Consider the following 15,263-nt stretch of genomic DNA (forward strand, 5'->3'; position numbering starts at 1 on the left):
CAGGATACACCTCCTCAATTTGCAACATTGGCATCAGTGCTGGGATACTACCAAGTGAGTGGGGAATGTCAGGATACTCAGGCGTAGAAGAGAAGGCAGTGTGGTGATCATCACCTGTTAATCAAGGTGAGGTTGCTTGGAGGAGCTTTGCATTGTAACAGGGCACTCCAGCCATGCTACAGGATCAGCAGAGCCAGACACCAGAGACTTGGTTCTCAGCTCCAGCAAGCAAGCTCTCCAACCCTCACTCCTCTATATTACTTTTCTGAGATGTAATTGCTGTGCAGACACATCAGGATAGGTTCAGTTCTCTTATGTTCAGGTATAGAGACATGTCTGCAGTGCAAAGCCTGTATTTAACTTGTGGGTTGTATCTAATGTATTAGCAGGTCCTCTGTAAACACTTCTTTTATATCTTCCTGTCTACTCAGCAGCACATTTCATCTGCAATCACTTATTTGATGGTGTGCGCCCCAGTGAATGAAAGGTTAAAATGAGAATATCAACACAGACAGGTCAACCAAAATCTATTTCTGACAGAATCCTGATGGCAAGGTACTTTAAGTGTTGTTGGCCTTGAAATGGTTTCTGCTGTGAGCTCATTCTGTACATCTCAGGCAGCTCCTTTGAAAGAATTCTACAATTTGGTTATCTAATTTAAGACCCAGGTGACATCCAAGAGCAGGCACCCATCTTTTCAGGATGTCAGCTAGCCTACCTAAAAATAAGAGCAGAGCCCTCTGCTGCATCTAGAAGGAAGTGTTGCCATGCGACTGCCTCATTAATCTTTTCTAGCAGCTCTGCTGTGTGCTCCGAAACAAACAGGAAAACAGTGATTACCATGAAAATGATCACAGGGACACACACCAACGTACTTCCTGTCCTCGTGTGAGGGAGCTTTCTCATGCACGCCATCAAGCTCACAACACACTTAGCATTCCAATGATTTTATTGTGTAAAATGTTTTTCTTCATAAACAGCAAAACCCCTTTTACATTTATAACTACAAACCTGGGAAATGTAAAATGTCAAATCACAAGCACAAAAAAGATCAAAAATGTTGCAGACACTCAAGAGTTAAATGAGTTTATATTTCTCCACAGCTTTTCAGCTAATAAAAATAAATAGAATATATTCTTTGTAGTGACAAGAGAAAAAAAACAGCAAAGCAAAAGGCAACTTGTATAATATTGATGGAATGCCTTACTTTTGGAAGAATACATGTGACCACTGGTGGGATCCCTCCCCCCAGTCAAACTCACCCAAACTAATTATGAAAGCACAGTCACATTGCAGTATAATGAAGAGATTTTAATGAAGAGAACAGAAGTGCCTTAGCAAGCTCAAACACACTGATACCATGGTACTGTGGCAGTGCTACGCTAATGTTCAAAAGCAGGTTAACTGGAAAACTAAAGGAACTACTCTGACAAATGGATATGTACAAATTGTCAGGCATGCCAATAAAAAGCACTAGAAACATAAACCATTCCACAGACATTGAAGAGTTAGATTGTTTTGTAAAAAGATGAGCAGTGGCCTAGAGTTTAGTAGAATACTAGAGATCCTATATTCTACAGTAAAATAATTATAATATATAATTAAGTTACAATGTGTAACTCTGTGAACAATATTTCATACATTTATTGTAATTTTTATTTTTAAATTCAGTTTTATTCTGATTACATAAAACAGTGACATAATGCAGTGTGCACAAGTTTCAACAGATATATTCCAGCAGGTAGTCCATTTTCTTTTATCATTGTATAGGGATGTAGTTTTATGTAACAAGACACAAGCAATGAGGCAGACTAAAACAGATTCTATGGATTGTGTGGGTTACTGATGTTGGAGAACAACTTTACAAATTGAAAATTAACATTGTTGGCCATCCTCAGACCTGATCAGTTTGCTTCGACCTCCTCGTTGAGTTGATCCCATATTTGGATAATGAATGCTTTGTCTTCACAGGAACAAATGTAACAGACGAAATCCCTGGTTTGTGATGATGGATGAAATGGAGAGAGGAAAGCGATCAGAAATTCACAATTTCAATGACACTTGACAGCCAAAATTAATTACTTCTCTTAAGAGTGATTCCTCAAAATTTAGCGTTCTTCTCTGAGTAACTGGGTCTGAAAAAGAACAGGAAAAATTAAACTCAATCAGCACGAAAACAAGACCATAAGGACTGAGAACCTTCATTACTTCCTTTGGATTTTCTAGATGTGAATTATATAAACAGCTCCTTTAACAACAACATGTTCTGCATATGTTTTATCAGTAAACAATCCACAATCCTCCTAAACCAGGAACACACTCTCAGACTTTCAAATCTGCCTTCAAATCAAAGCCTTACTCCCCAAAGAAATGTTTAGTCCCCCCCGTGGTGACATTTGCACCTACAATGACTTATGACACACCAGTCAAATCCGATTATTTGACTAGTGTTTTCTTTTGTTTCTTTCTCCCTTTAAAGCTAAACAGCATAATGTAGGTCGGTAATGCTGGAAACAAACTCTCCATGAGAAACTGCTATAGAACTGTCAGTTGGCAGCATAGGACAAAGATGTGTTCTGGATTAATTTCATAGGAAACAACAGAGAAGTTTATTGTGTCAAAAATTACCCCCTTGGACCCCACTTTCTTGTTTTCTGAAGCATTTCGCATGTCATTGTCATTGTTGGGGTCTCCGGTCTCTGAGTCACTCTTTTGGTCTTCCTCTTCACCATCCTTCTCCTCATCTTCATCACCTGAGCACTTCCTTGATAACTTGGATGCCTTCTGGGAGAAACAGATCAATTTGTTTTTGGCCAGCACCCCTGTCACATCTTGACTAATATGCTATTAACCACTTTTGTCTACTCTCTGACCTGCATATTTATGGCTTTCAAGAATGTAAGACTGTGTCCCAAATCACGCCCTCTCTGCTATACCATTCACCAGTGGCTCCCTTCATATAAATATTTCCATTTAGAAGTCCATGATTTAAATTTGCACAGAAATAATCCTAAGAATTGTGCTTTATGTAGAATAGCAGTTGGAGGTACAACACACACATGTAGCCTCCTGCAGATACAGCACCTGTAAGCAGAAGTAAGCAGCTCAAGTGTGAATTATGAAGGAAAGTGAAATCGCACTATATTCTAACATCAAATACCAGATTCATAAAGAGAATATTTTCTAATACTGCACTCTGTAGGAAGTGTATTCATGTAAGGCAACACAGTTTCTAAGCAACCATGGTTGCTACGTTAATAAACAGTGGAGAAGTACTGTACCAAAGTTTATTTTTTATTGGGGAGACAGGGCAGGTCAACCACATTTTTGCCCACTTCACCTCCTCTTCACTTTTACCTACTTTTTACCCATGTAACTTTTACTCATAACTCTAGCTTTGAAGAGTTATATTTGTAAAGCTATGGTAAAATGAAAGAGCCATAACTACAGTCAGGTCTGGAATTACTATCAGCCTGTAAAATATGCACAAAAATGCTGTAAACTAAAAAATAATACAGTTATTGACATTAATTTAATCTTCCAACACGAGTAAAACAATGTGCTTTATAAATGATTCAATGGAATCAAGCAAAGTCTTACATTTTTCAAAAAAAAAAGCCAGGTTTCACAATTATTGGCACCCCTGGTTTGATGCTTTCTGCAACCACCCCTGGCAAAGATGACAAAGATCATTTCCTACAATTTTTTATAGGTTAGAGAACACATTTGGAGGGATTTTGACCATTCCTCCATGCAGAACTTTTCAGGATCATTGCTATCTTTGGGTTTGGCTTATGGACTGCCCTCTTCAGTTCAGACCACAGGTTTTCGATGGGATCTAAGTCTGAAGATAACTTGCATCCTCTTCCTGGCAAGGTTGCAACCCTTCCATATGTTTTACATTTTCTGATTATTGTCCCTACAGTGCTATGTGGTATGTTTACATTAAACTACATTATTGGCATTTAGCAGATGCTCTTATCCAGAGTGACTTACATGTCTTACTTTTTTGACATGTTATCCATTTATTGGGCTGGATATTTACTAAGGTAATCATGGGTTAAATACCTTGACCAGCAGAAGTGCCCCCGTAGGGAAACTTTAAGCCAAACCATACCGTTTCATGACTGACAAAGAGGTAAAGTGTTAAATCTTTTGCCAATGTCCAAGATTAAAAGAACCTGAGGAGAACCACCCTCCAAGTTTAAAATCACTGGCTCTACCTGGCTCTGCCCTACATGCATCTCCTGAGGGGTGGGAGGGGTAATAGGGATAGGTCCTCCCTTTCTGAACATGTTTGAGGGTCTCAATGTCTGTACCTTGGATGAAACTGTCTTTTTCCGCTTGGATCCAGCCTTATCCCCCTTGGGCTTGCCCTTGTCTTCCTCGTCTATGGACTCGCCCTCTTCTCCCCCGCTGCTCCTATCGGCAGCGTTGACCCCCTCGGCTTCTGTTTCCGAGGAGCTCTGCTGAAGAATGGCCTTCACAAACAGCACACAGTCACATATTCAGCCTTCGCATCATCACTTGCATTATCACCAAGCCCATCTTTTAGCTTTATTACATAATCACGTACATCATCACCACCCTACACCAGCTAGTAAGTGTCACTTGCATCACCACCAAGTTTTGCCAAATCCATTGTTTACACTGCCACCTAGCTCTACTTTCCCATATTCATTACAACATTGTTCTGTTTTGGCCATTTTATATGCTTGGACATGCTGGCAAGGAGGGCATTTTTGGTGTTGTCTTCTGGCTCATGATTGTATCTCATGAGTATACTCTAACTGGCCCCAAATTACAAAACACACCCAATCATGTCTCATGTCTCACCTGGTAGCCAGTGAACTTGACACCAGGATTGTTCTCAATCTCCCACAGGCCCTCGTTGAAGCCTTTTCTCTTGTTGGGCTTGCCAAATTTCTCTTTATAATCCTTGTATGGAAGTAGATCCTTGGGACCCAGGAATGCCCTGCAGTTGCAGGAGGGCAAAAATGTTAAGTTAAAGCATGCAGTGGCAAATACAGTTTGACCCCATGTTGGTGTACTTGTAATATCTGCTCAATGTGATTTCTTAGCTGCATTTCTGTTAGACACTTACATGAGAGTCCCCATACAGATATACATACAATGACTATTTTCAATGAGTTAAGCTGTTATTGAATTACATTGCATGCATATCAGGTGAATTTTTCAGCTATGACAAAATCAAACTACAAATGCCAAATTGCACTCAATAAGTGTTTTTATCATACCTAAGCAGCTTATTTTCACTCATGCGAAAGGGAATGCCTTAGCTCAACAATGTCCCATGCGGATCAAGTCAATACATGCATTAGCCCTTAGGCTGACAATTTCCCAAGTCTGTTTTCTCAGGGCCATGAAACATTTTGGGAGGTGTAGTCTCAAGTTAAACATACATCACAATTCAGCTCAAGCTCTGGACTACAATTCTCAGTAGCGCCACACTGCACCCTTTGTGTGCCACTGTTTCTGCTGAACGCGGCTCAGATTTCACTCAACAGCGGAACAGCCCCGTATGAAACAACCTGACATCAAACAGCTTTTTGAGTTCATCAGCTAAAGTGAATTACTACTAATTCTTTGAAAACACAACATAAAAATGCATGTGCATACGTTTCATGAGTACCGAAGAAGAATATGGGGTATTTATTAGCAGGTGGCTTGACGGCTCCTTCCGGGAGTTCATCAATCTGTTCAATAAATCAGAAAATATATAAAAAAAGAATCAGTCAGGATCATAATTTTTATTTGGGAAGAGACTGTTTCAAGTTTCTAGCATGTTCCACACAGGGTCACACCTTTTTGTACTCAAAGCCCAATTTAAAAATACTTCCCTTCACATGTGTTGAAGTGTTTGTGTGTTGAAGGTTTGAGCCCTGGTGTCCCCCAGGGTTGGGGTGAGTGGGTTGGCTAGAGTCCCCTTGTTACCTTGCCACTTGTTCAGACACCCATGAGTTGCTCAATTAAACTCAGGGAGATTTACCTATCATCTTGTGTTTGCTTCCTGGTGCACTGTGGGATTGTTGATGGCCATATTTCAAGGTTTAAACTAATATGCATCTCTGTGATATGCATCTGATTAAGAAGTGCCAATTGTCAATGCTTAGAAAACCATTTCATACCATTTTTTGCAAATTAAGCAGTGTTTACAATTGACTGCCCTACGGTTCAATGTAGACAGCCCAATGAGGTGAATTATAAACAATGCAGCATTTAAACTGTTATATTGCTAGTCTCAAACTGAAAATTTAGGATTCAGGATTACCATGTAAAACAAATGTTTTTCACATTCATTTTGTCCATATTGGTATTTCAGTTCCTGAACGTTTATTTAATTTCAACTCTCTACTGACTGGGCGCAAACACACACATGCTCTCATCTGGAATATGTGATGCCACCATCACTTCTAAAAACCTCTTGGTCCCCTTGCCAATTTTGCACAGCCCTGAGTGAGAGGAGGACACTTTATATGCAGCTTTACATAGGCAAACCACAGCTGCTAGACTGAAAATGCCAATTTGTTCCACTGCTGTAGGCTCCTGGTCATCATCAGCAGATGACAGTCAGGATCAAGCCCTGGCTATAGGGCCCAGACTGCAATTGAAGCAACAAGCACTTTTACCAACTGAGCTGCTCTGGAGCTAGTGCTCCACCTTCTTGTTTTTATGAAATAGACCTCGCTCGGCATGAGTTTGACTTTTTATCACATAGAAAGTGGGTGCTCAGTGCTAAGGAGGGAGTGGATATGGCTTTTCCATTTTATGACATGTGCAAACGAGACAGGCTGTCCACAGTCCGAGGGTGGACACTGGGTTGGAGTATCAAGTCTTTTTCCTGTGGTAGTGTCAAGAGGGACTTTCCGGAGGTGAAATCGAGCTGAACTGGAATACAGACCTGAGGCTGGAGAGCACTGTTTTTTTCTGTTGCAGAACCCAGACAGAGGTACATCACTGAGAATGTCCTAAAATGGACATTGTAATCTCACCCCTTTCTTTACAGCCAAAGGGGGTGGTGGGATAAGCTTCCTGCACCCATTAGAATGGCAGAATTTCCTCGCATTTTCCACTTAAACATAACATCCACCTATTCAGACTACTACACCTTGGTTCCTAGAAACTGGATGGATACCTTTCCTAGCTTCTTGCACCTCAGCACCCACCTCAGTTGAGTGAAATCTGATGTGGTGTCATAGATCAGTTATGGACTGTGTGCATGCCAGCTTCATGTAAGTTGATATATTATATACGCCTATGGTTGCTTGTTTTTTTCCCAACACTTTATATGTGATGTGAAAGGATCTGGAAAACACTTGATAGCTATCCTAGTGATGTGTCCCAAATTGTTTTTGTGACTTGGCTTAATTTCGATATTGATATTAATTGCAAACCTATTTTGAACTGTGTATTTACTATCTTAAAGACTCTGTATTTTTGTATTCTCTGTACATATGAGTAATTTGCAGTTTTTGAATGTTTAACATTTTTTATTTAGATATATTCTCTTTCTGTATTGTTGGTTACATTTTAGAATGATACTGTGTATATGTAGTTATGAACCACAACTCAACTGAAACTGCGCATACACTTCTACATATGCACAAAGCAATACACATGTACACACACCAACTAATGCAGAGAAATATTCTGAAGTTTGCATAATTCAAGTAAATAAATTACAGACAAATGTTTTCAATGAGACATGTTTATCTCAGTTTCTGCAGGAGGTAAGCTTGGAACAAAGTGTCATGAGCATTCCATAACATCTATTGAACAGCAACTATTCACCACAGTTATAACCAGTGAGTGGCTTTTGCTAATGATAAAAGCCAACAAGCAATAGTACAAGAAAATTCACTGTGATACTAATGACATTAATGGTAGACATATTTTCAGTGTATATTTATGAATGTATGACTTGCAGATATGATGTCCTTTGTACATGTGAGTAAATTGCCGTTTTTGTATGTTGCAATCAGTTCTGGTTAAGATTACATGGCAAAACTCAAAATTAGTTATTTTATAAAGGAGGCCCAGCTCACTGGCAGCCACCTGCTTACTGACCCTGGGACATCACATATTTTCATTACAATGCAGATGCAATCTGAGCTGATCTGATACATTTAGAACACCCATATTCTCAATGGCTCAGATAGTACAATTACTTTAACATCATCATACACAGTATTCAACCACTGTGAGATGCACCTTTAGCCATGGCAAAATGCCAACACAAAAGACTACTTAGTTCAACTTCACAGCTGATGTGAATTGTGGTATGCAACAGCACAATTTGGTATACACTGTACATGCATACTGAGAATTTTAAAGGAATTATTTAAAAGCCAATTATCAAAAATACTTCTAATATTATTTCTATAAGTAGAAGTAGGACACAGATTAAAAACAGGATCACTCTACATACACCTTAAGCATAATTTTATGTTATCATTTGTAGATCTCTAATGTTTTCTGCCGGTGGCAATGTGTTTCCATTCAAGGAGATTAATATAGTTTTTTATTCTGTTCTTTTCAGTTTTTTAGTACTAAAAGAGGGGTGGCATGGACTGAACCTGAATAACTATAACTATAGCTACTAATATTTTCAGTCAACAGGCCAACATGCCCTTGAAAACATGATGCACATATCCAATAGTGACTGTTAAACAATACCCCGAAACCGCGTCTTTGTTTCTGCCACACAATATAGTAAAAACACGAAGTGGTACTAAACGAGCATAATCCAACATATAAAAAGGTTAGTAGACCGTCCGTGTCTACAGCAAGTAGCGTTAATTTCACCTTAAATGACTCTAACGCAACATTTCCCATAGTCACATATAACCAATGGCATTTTAATAAATGTTACTGAGTATATCTGATTCTTAAAATTCAAGTAGATAGATACAAAGCAGATAGATAATAGATACATAGGCAGACACTGTTGCGTGTTGTTCACTACTGTTAGTATTACAGTAGTACAGCTGGTCATTCAGTGTTTTGAGCTTAATGAACTTTGGGTTGCCCAAGAGTTTATTTTGCCACTGTTGTCACAACCTCAGTTTTTTTTCCTCTCAGCAACAGTTAAATGACGTTTGCTTACGCTTCCTTCCGTGAATGTTAGTAAAATTTAAAAAAATCCTCCCCTTGCCCAAAATAAACTCTTTCATTTACAACAGAATTTTAACTAAACATACAAATTTAAACCTCTTCCCTTGCTGGAGAAAGTGAGAAATACATTTTAAAAGCATCAAACACATTCTTCAGGATACTACGTGGGCCAATTAACCAGTCTAGTGAAAGCAAATACTGTGACCAACTGAGGGTGAAAGGAGGTTTTGTCGCTTGAGAATCGGGGACCTTCGCTGTCCTACTGAACGCACCAGCTTGCGCATTCTTCTCTCTGTTTAACAGTACGTAGCAGCACGGGCACCATCTCCGCAACACCACCAAAGATAGTGTCTTTTTAAACACAAAACCTAAATATGACATGTTTCAGTGAATTTGTTCCTCCTCCACCACCTGGAAAACACGTAAAATGGAGAAACGTACTGTAAAACAACATCAGCTCAGCATATACTTTCACTACACACCATCGGAACTGCTAAGCGAGGAATGCCCACAAAATGTAGCGTATTCTCTCAGACTTTACTATACGAATTGTGGTGTATTGATCTATCATGGTATGAAATGCTATGGGTCTGGTAAAGATCAATGCGTAATAACGCACAGTTTGATTTTAAGAAAATGCTAAGATGTAAAAACGACGGAGAAGCCCGACGGCACCTCCCGTCCCCCAACGCCGGTTACATTGTTCCAAGCAACCCCGCCTCCCCGTTTCTCGGCCCGGCTACAGCATATAGCCTACTCACCCTCGCTGGCCAGTGTGGATATCCCTTCATTTTCGCAAAAACCAGATCTCCAGCTTTGTACTCTCGAGGCCGTGGACGAGCCATTATTACTGTAAACTAGATTTCGCTGCTATTTATGTTTTCCAACAGGACCCTTTAAGGAAATGAACCACTACGAGTGTTTTGATAGCAAGACAGCAGCTTTTCTTTTATGGATATAAATAAATAAGTAAACAAATAAAGACAAGGCCTCTAATATGGCTTTCTTCCTATTTACCAAACACGAAGATGCCAAATTTTGACAAAAGCAGCAAGAAATCAGAAGCGAATCGCTGTGTAAATCTGAAATCGCGGTCTTCGCAAGCTCTGTTTTACCACTCCATGTACGATAACGCGGTCCTGTGGCCGCTGCTGGTTCATTTGAAACGTGGGCCGTTGAACACGAAAAATATGGATTCTTTTCGGTATAAGTGTTCGGTCAGGGACCTTTCACATTTGACTCTCACTCCCACAGTAATAACATTCATTCGTACGTGGTTCATTTTTTTAGTCCGAATTGTTAACATGCTGTTGGTGTATTTAAAATATATTATACAAATGGAATACCTTCAGTAGTTTCAGAAATTTTAAAAGATCTAAAGCATATAGTCAACGGCTTACCTCTAAAAACATCCCAAGAAACATACATCCTTCATGTTGTCCACATTGACATGTGCCATTTTATGTTAACTTTATAATAGTTTGATGTGTTACTTAATGTTATAGAAATGTCTGGTAGAATACAGTTAATTTCATCATTCACCCACCGAGTTTGAGATGGATAAATCTGTCTTGGCGGCTCAAGAAAGAACTAAAATACCATAAGTTACTGGGAAATGACTCCAGTCAAAATGTATATGTAAATTAGAATATGAGTAATTACACGCGTTCAAACACTGTTAACGTTAACGTGCACTTAGCCCACAATACTATAAACGAATCACTTGTTTCCTCGCAATGTTCCTGAAAATTCACCTGCAAATTTGACCGCATCGGGTAGGTTGCATTACCTCTGATAGCTTCAAGAGGCAATCTTTGCCACATAGTAAAATAAATCTTTATTTTTCAAGGACTTCAAACGCTTGTAAATACATCTAATGCAACGGAAGGACTGTGGTGACAATGACAATGACAATGAAATAAGGGGAAAATGTGTGCTCTCGAATTTGAAAATTGGATTGGCTAGTTGATGAAACCAGTTACTCGGTTATAACTCCCTTAAAGTTGAACGTTTGGACGGACTTTTAAGAAAGTACACTTTATCACCCCAAGACCTACGTGTAATCATATACGATTGCGAAAGTATAAACCAAGCCAAACTTCTAGTTTGGCGCTTCGAAAAGTGACGCTTCCTTACCTTCCTCCCCTTTTACAGTTTTACATTTTGTCGCAAGGGGGAGTTATAACTCCAGACGGGAGATTTAGAGGTATTGAAAATGTCTTGCTTTAGATTCCGACAGGGGACGCGCAAGCTGCACATTTCCCCGATTGATTTTTGTTGAATCATGTATGCAAACATATTTAAAACATGTTCGACTTTCTATGAATGAAACATTTTCTCAAAAGTTTATATGCGCAGAGTAGCTGAAACTATATCGATGCAAGTTAATTTCCGAAATGGGTCGCTTCTGTTACGGTCTAGAACAGGGGTGTCAAACTCAATCACTGAAGGGGCCATATTAAAAAATCACCATGAATTCATGGGCCAGACATGGCCTATAGTTTTATTTTTAAAAAATACCATTCTGCAAAATGTAGGCAGGTTGTACTTGTAATTAAAAAAAAAAACAGTTATCACAATACATACATATAATTACATATAATTACAGGAGTTTTTTTTATTTTTAAAAAAATATTTTTATTTATTCAATTATTTATAAATAAATAATTGAATAAATAATTGTATGTAGTGTATGGATTGTGTGTGTAGATTGTGTTTTTGTGTTTCATAGATGATCTGGCAACTTGGGTACAAACATACAAAACTTACGGATCCATGTATGATGACTATTCATAATAAAGTTTGGGAGATTGTCTGGAATCTGGCAATATCAGAAACATGATGGTGGGATACTCTGTGATTTAGCAATTTGAAAAAATATGTGCTTAGTGTCTAACAGAAATAAATGTCATTGTTTTATTCACTGAAGTCTTGTCACTGAATCATTGGATGAAGAATGTGCTTTATTTTATGAAAACCTGCGTCTTTTGACCACAACTTTTGAATCATTGCAATAAAAAGCAAATACATTATTTTGAGTTTATTTTCATACAAAGTGGGATGTAAAGTCGGCCCTATGTTGGAGCCAATGCAGAAATTTCCTGTGATTTCGGATTTATGAACCCGGATTACTTGACAACGCTTTGTCGCACAGAGAAACTAATATCATCGGAAAGGGTAGGTTCTGCTGTTTATTTTGATATGCAGTACGTTGTGAAGCAATAGGGACTTTGTGACTTATTCAACTGAGAAACAGGGGTGTGAAATTGGGTGAAGAAATTAGTAAAGATATTACTTTGCAGAGATTTGATATATCTTCATAATGTCATTACTTTGGTATTTACAAATATGTGACTAGCATCATTATAAAGCTCTGGGTCTGCTCTTTCTTGTGGCATGTGTTCCATATCTATGCAATGACAAGTTCATGAGTAGGCCTAATTCAAACAAGGGTAATGAGTGTGGAGATGGATGCAGAGCTGTATGCAGATTGTAACAATGATTAAATCTGACGTAAATTCGAACTTGTTTTTCTCGCCAACACTTTGTTGCATAGACAAGCAGCTAGCATATCTTAATAGGCTACTACTAGCATCTCTTGAATAGGCTACTTTATGAGCAATTCAACCGAGAAGAAGGGATGTGAATTTGGGCGCAGGCTGCATCTGTCGGGCTTTAAGGGTTAAAAGACATTTTTAGAGACTAGAGACAACTACAAGTGACAAATAATTTTTTAAAGATTTTTCCAGAGACCCCCCAAAATTTTGCTGTTGAGGCTTTCAGGGTGTCTCAAGTGTCAATCAAGAGGTCTTGGACCCCCGAGACCCCCCGTATTAAGGTCTGAGCTGCCGAAACTCTCAGGATGGAGTGAAGGTGTCTGTCAGTGAGATGTGTCCTGTGAGATGTTTTGTTTATCTTCATTACTGAGAACAACTGCTCACACAGGTACATGCTGCCAAACATCCATAGCATACGGGCCGCATGTTGGCAGAGCTCTGGCATCATTTCTGGGATGAAAGGGGGGAACTTGCTAGCCCCAAATCATACTTGGCCTTCAGTGCGCCGTTACATTGCAGTTCTATTAGCTCCATTTGTATGTTCATTGGTGCGCTGTCCACGTCAGCTGCAAAAGGATTACTGAAAAGCTCAAAATTGAATTTCTGGGCCTAGAAGTCTACAAATCGTCTTGTAAACTCTGTGCAAAGTGTGCTCAGTTTGTCAGCGAAATGTGCACTTGGGAAAGCAGTGGTAGTGAGCTCGTTTGTGATTGTTTGGCTGGATGGAAAGTGACCCACGTTGTCTTGCTGCATTTGATTCTCCCACAAGTGCTTTTTGGTTTGGAAGCCTTTCACAGAGTCATACATACAGTATCAGTGACTACATGATCATGTCCCTGCAGTTGTAGGGACATATAAAAAAGCCAAGTCACATAGCCACCTTTCATCTCGGAGCTCTGTGATGTCTTTCCCCTTGCTCTCCATAAAACAACAGATTTCCTCATGCAACTCAAAAAATCTCTTCAGCACTTTGCCCTGACTTAGCCAACGCACCTGTGTGGTAGGGCACATCTTCACATTCGGAATTCACCTCGTCAAGAAATGACTGAAACTGTCGGTGGTTCAAACCCCTGGCCCTGGTAAAGTTAACTATTTTCATTACAGTGTTCATTACATGTTCCATTCTCAGTGCTTTACCACAAAGCACCTCCTGGTGTATAGTACAGTGGTAGGCTGTCAGCTCACCAGGGCAGTTCTCCTCCTGCATCTTTTCTCGCATCCTCTTCACCAATCTGCTCCTACCACCACACATAGCAGGCCCCCAACTGTCGTCAGTCCCTTAAGTTTGTCCCAGAGCAACTTCATGTCATTAAAGTATTTTTCTACTTCTTTAAAAATGTCCTTTCCAGTAGTTTTATCATGATTTGACTTAACACCCAGAAGCTCTGCCGTAACAGATAAGTTGGAATCCACCCCACGGATGAAAACTGACAACTGAGCAGTGTCTGTAGCATCAGTGCTCTCATCAACAGCAAGCAAATAAGCTAAAAAGTCTTTTCCTTTTTCACTGAGCTGCTTTCGTAGATTGGTGGCTAGCTCATCCACTCGACATCCACTTCTACTAAGACTGACATTTGAAAATGCTTGCCTTTTTTCTGAGCACACTACATCTGGGCACAAACTTTAAGCATGCACTGCTTCAGAAAATCACCATCAGTGAATGGTTGGTCTGATTTAGCTATTTCTTGTGCCAAGATGAAACTGGCTTTTAGTGCAGCATCACTCTGTGATTTTGCCTTCGTAAACATAGCCTGCTGTGCTACACGGCCCTTTTTCAACTCTGCCACTTTCTGTACCCTGTGCTGTCTATCCAAGTCCCCATATTTGTCATGGTGTTTTGTCTCGTAATGGCACCTAATGTTATATTCTTTCATTACGGCCACATCAGCTCCGCAAATGGGACAGACAGGTTTATCCCTATTGTAAGTAAATACGTACTCGATCTCCAACCTGTCTTGAAAACCCCTGCCTTCACTGTCCACTTTTCTTTTTGCCATTTTTGGCTGGCTGGCTAGCTAGCCAGCCAGTTATTTTTGATGCGAGATACAACAGTCATGCTGGGCTGCTGCTGAAACTGTTCGTGCCTGGTGTGGGATTGTGATATGCAATGACTGTCTCATCAGTGTGTTTGGTTGTGGGTGGGAGAAAGGGTGGGGCGAGGAGGGGTGACATGCAGGTGTTTAGAGCGCAGCATGTTGCAGTGTATGTTGGGGATTGTAGTGCAGCATGTTGTGGACGATATGGAAGCAGGCCAGAATTAGTAGAAACTCTAAATCATTGTGTGAGCCAGATAGAATTGTGCAAATTTGGCCCACGGGCCTTGTCTTTGATATATGTGGTGTAGGACAAGATGCTTGACCTAAACTGCTTCCATGCTTCCTGTACATATGCAATAATAATATTTAAAGATATTGTGGTGGAAAATTTTTGATAAAGTGTATACCCCATATGTAAATTATGAGTATTGCCACTTTCCCCCCCCCCCCCCAGAGAAAAGCGGAGTTTGACGTGGTACGATTAAGCTTGTTACATGGTGGAAATAAGTTATTGCCAGCAGACATCATAAGCATT

At 39.7% G+C, this 15,263-nt stretch overlaps 1 protein-coding gene across 3 annotated transcripts; it reads right to left on the reverse strand.

The window, feature by feature from the left end:
- Positions 1-1,290: 1,290 nt before the first annotated feature.
- On the reverse strand, positions 1,291-10,568 carry LOC118782126 (hepatoma-derived growth factor-related protein 3-like). 3 transcript variants are annotated; one of them, XM_036535385.1, is made up of 6 exons: positions 10,536-10,568; positions 5,641-5,717; positions 4,837-4,975; positions 4,320-4,481; positions 2,644-2,784; positions 1,291-2,135 (listed from the first exon to the last, which is right to left on the reverse strand). In XM_036535385.1, the coding sequence occupies exons 1-6, from the start codon at positions 10,557-10,559 to the stop codon at positions 2,109-2,111; spliced, it is 570 nt and encodes a 189-aa protein (XP_036391278.1). In that variant the 5' UTR covers positions 10,560-10,568; the 3' UTR covers positions 1,291-2,108. The 3 variants fall into 3 exon arrangements, with proteins under 3 accessions (XP_036391278.1, XP_036391277.1, XP_036391276.1); XM_036535384.1 differs by lacking the exon at positions 10,536-10,568 and adding an exon at positions 9,897-10,295 and having other exon boundaries at positions 2,644-2,781; XM_036535383.1 differs by lacking the exon at positions 10,536-10,568 and adding an exon at positions 9,897-10,295.
- Positions 10,569-15,263: the final 4,695 nt, after the last annotated feature.

The sequence above is a fragment of the Megalops cyprinoides genome, chromosome 8, assembly GCF_013368585.1.
Source record: "Megalops cyprinoides isolate fMegCyp1 chromosome 8, fMegCyp1.pri, whole genome shotgun sequence".
In the NCBI taxonomy this organism is placed as follows: Eukaryota; Metazoa; Chordata; class Actinopteri; order Elopiformes; family Megalopidae; genus Megalops; species Megalops cyprinoides.

Coding starts and splice junctions, on each gene's coding strand:
- LOC118782126 (XM_036535383.1), bottom strand. CDS start 9,980: ATGGCTCGTCCACGGCCTCGAGAGTACAAAGCTGGAGATCTGGTTTTT. Junction 2,785..4,319: donor AAAAGACAGTTTCATCCAAG/GTACAGACATTG, acceptor TGTTTCTCCCAG/AAGGCATCCAAGTTATCAAG. Junction 2,136..2,643: donor ATGCTTCAGAAAACAAGAAA/GTGGGGTCCAAG, acceptor GTTCTTTTTCAG/ACCCAGTTACTCAGAGAAGA.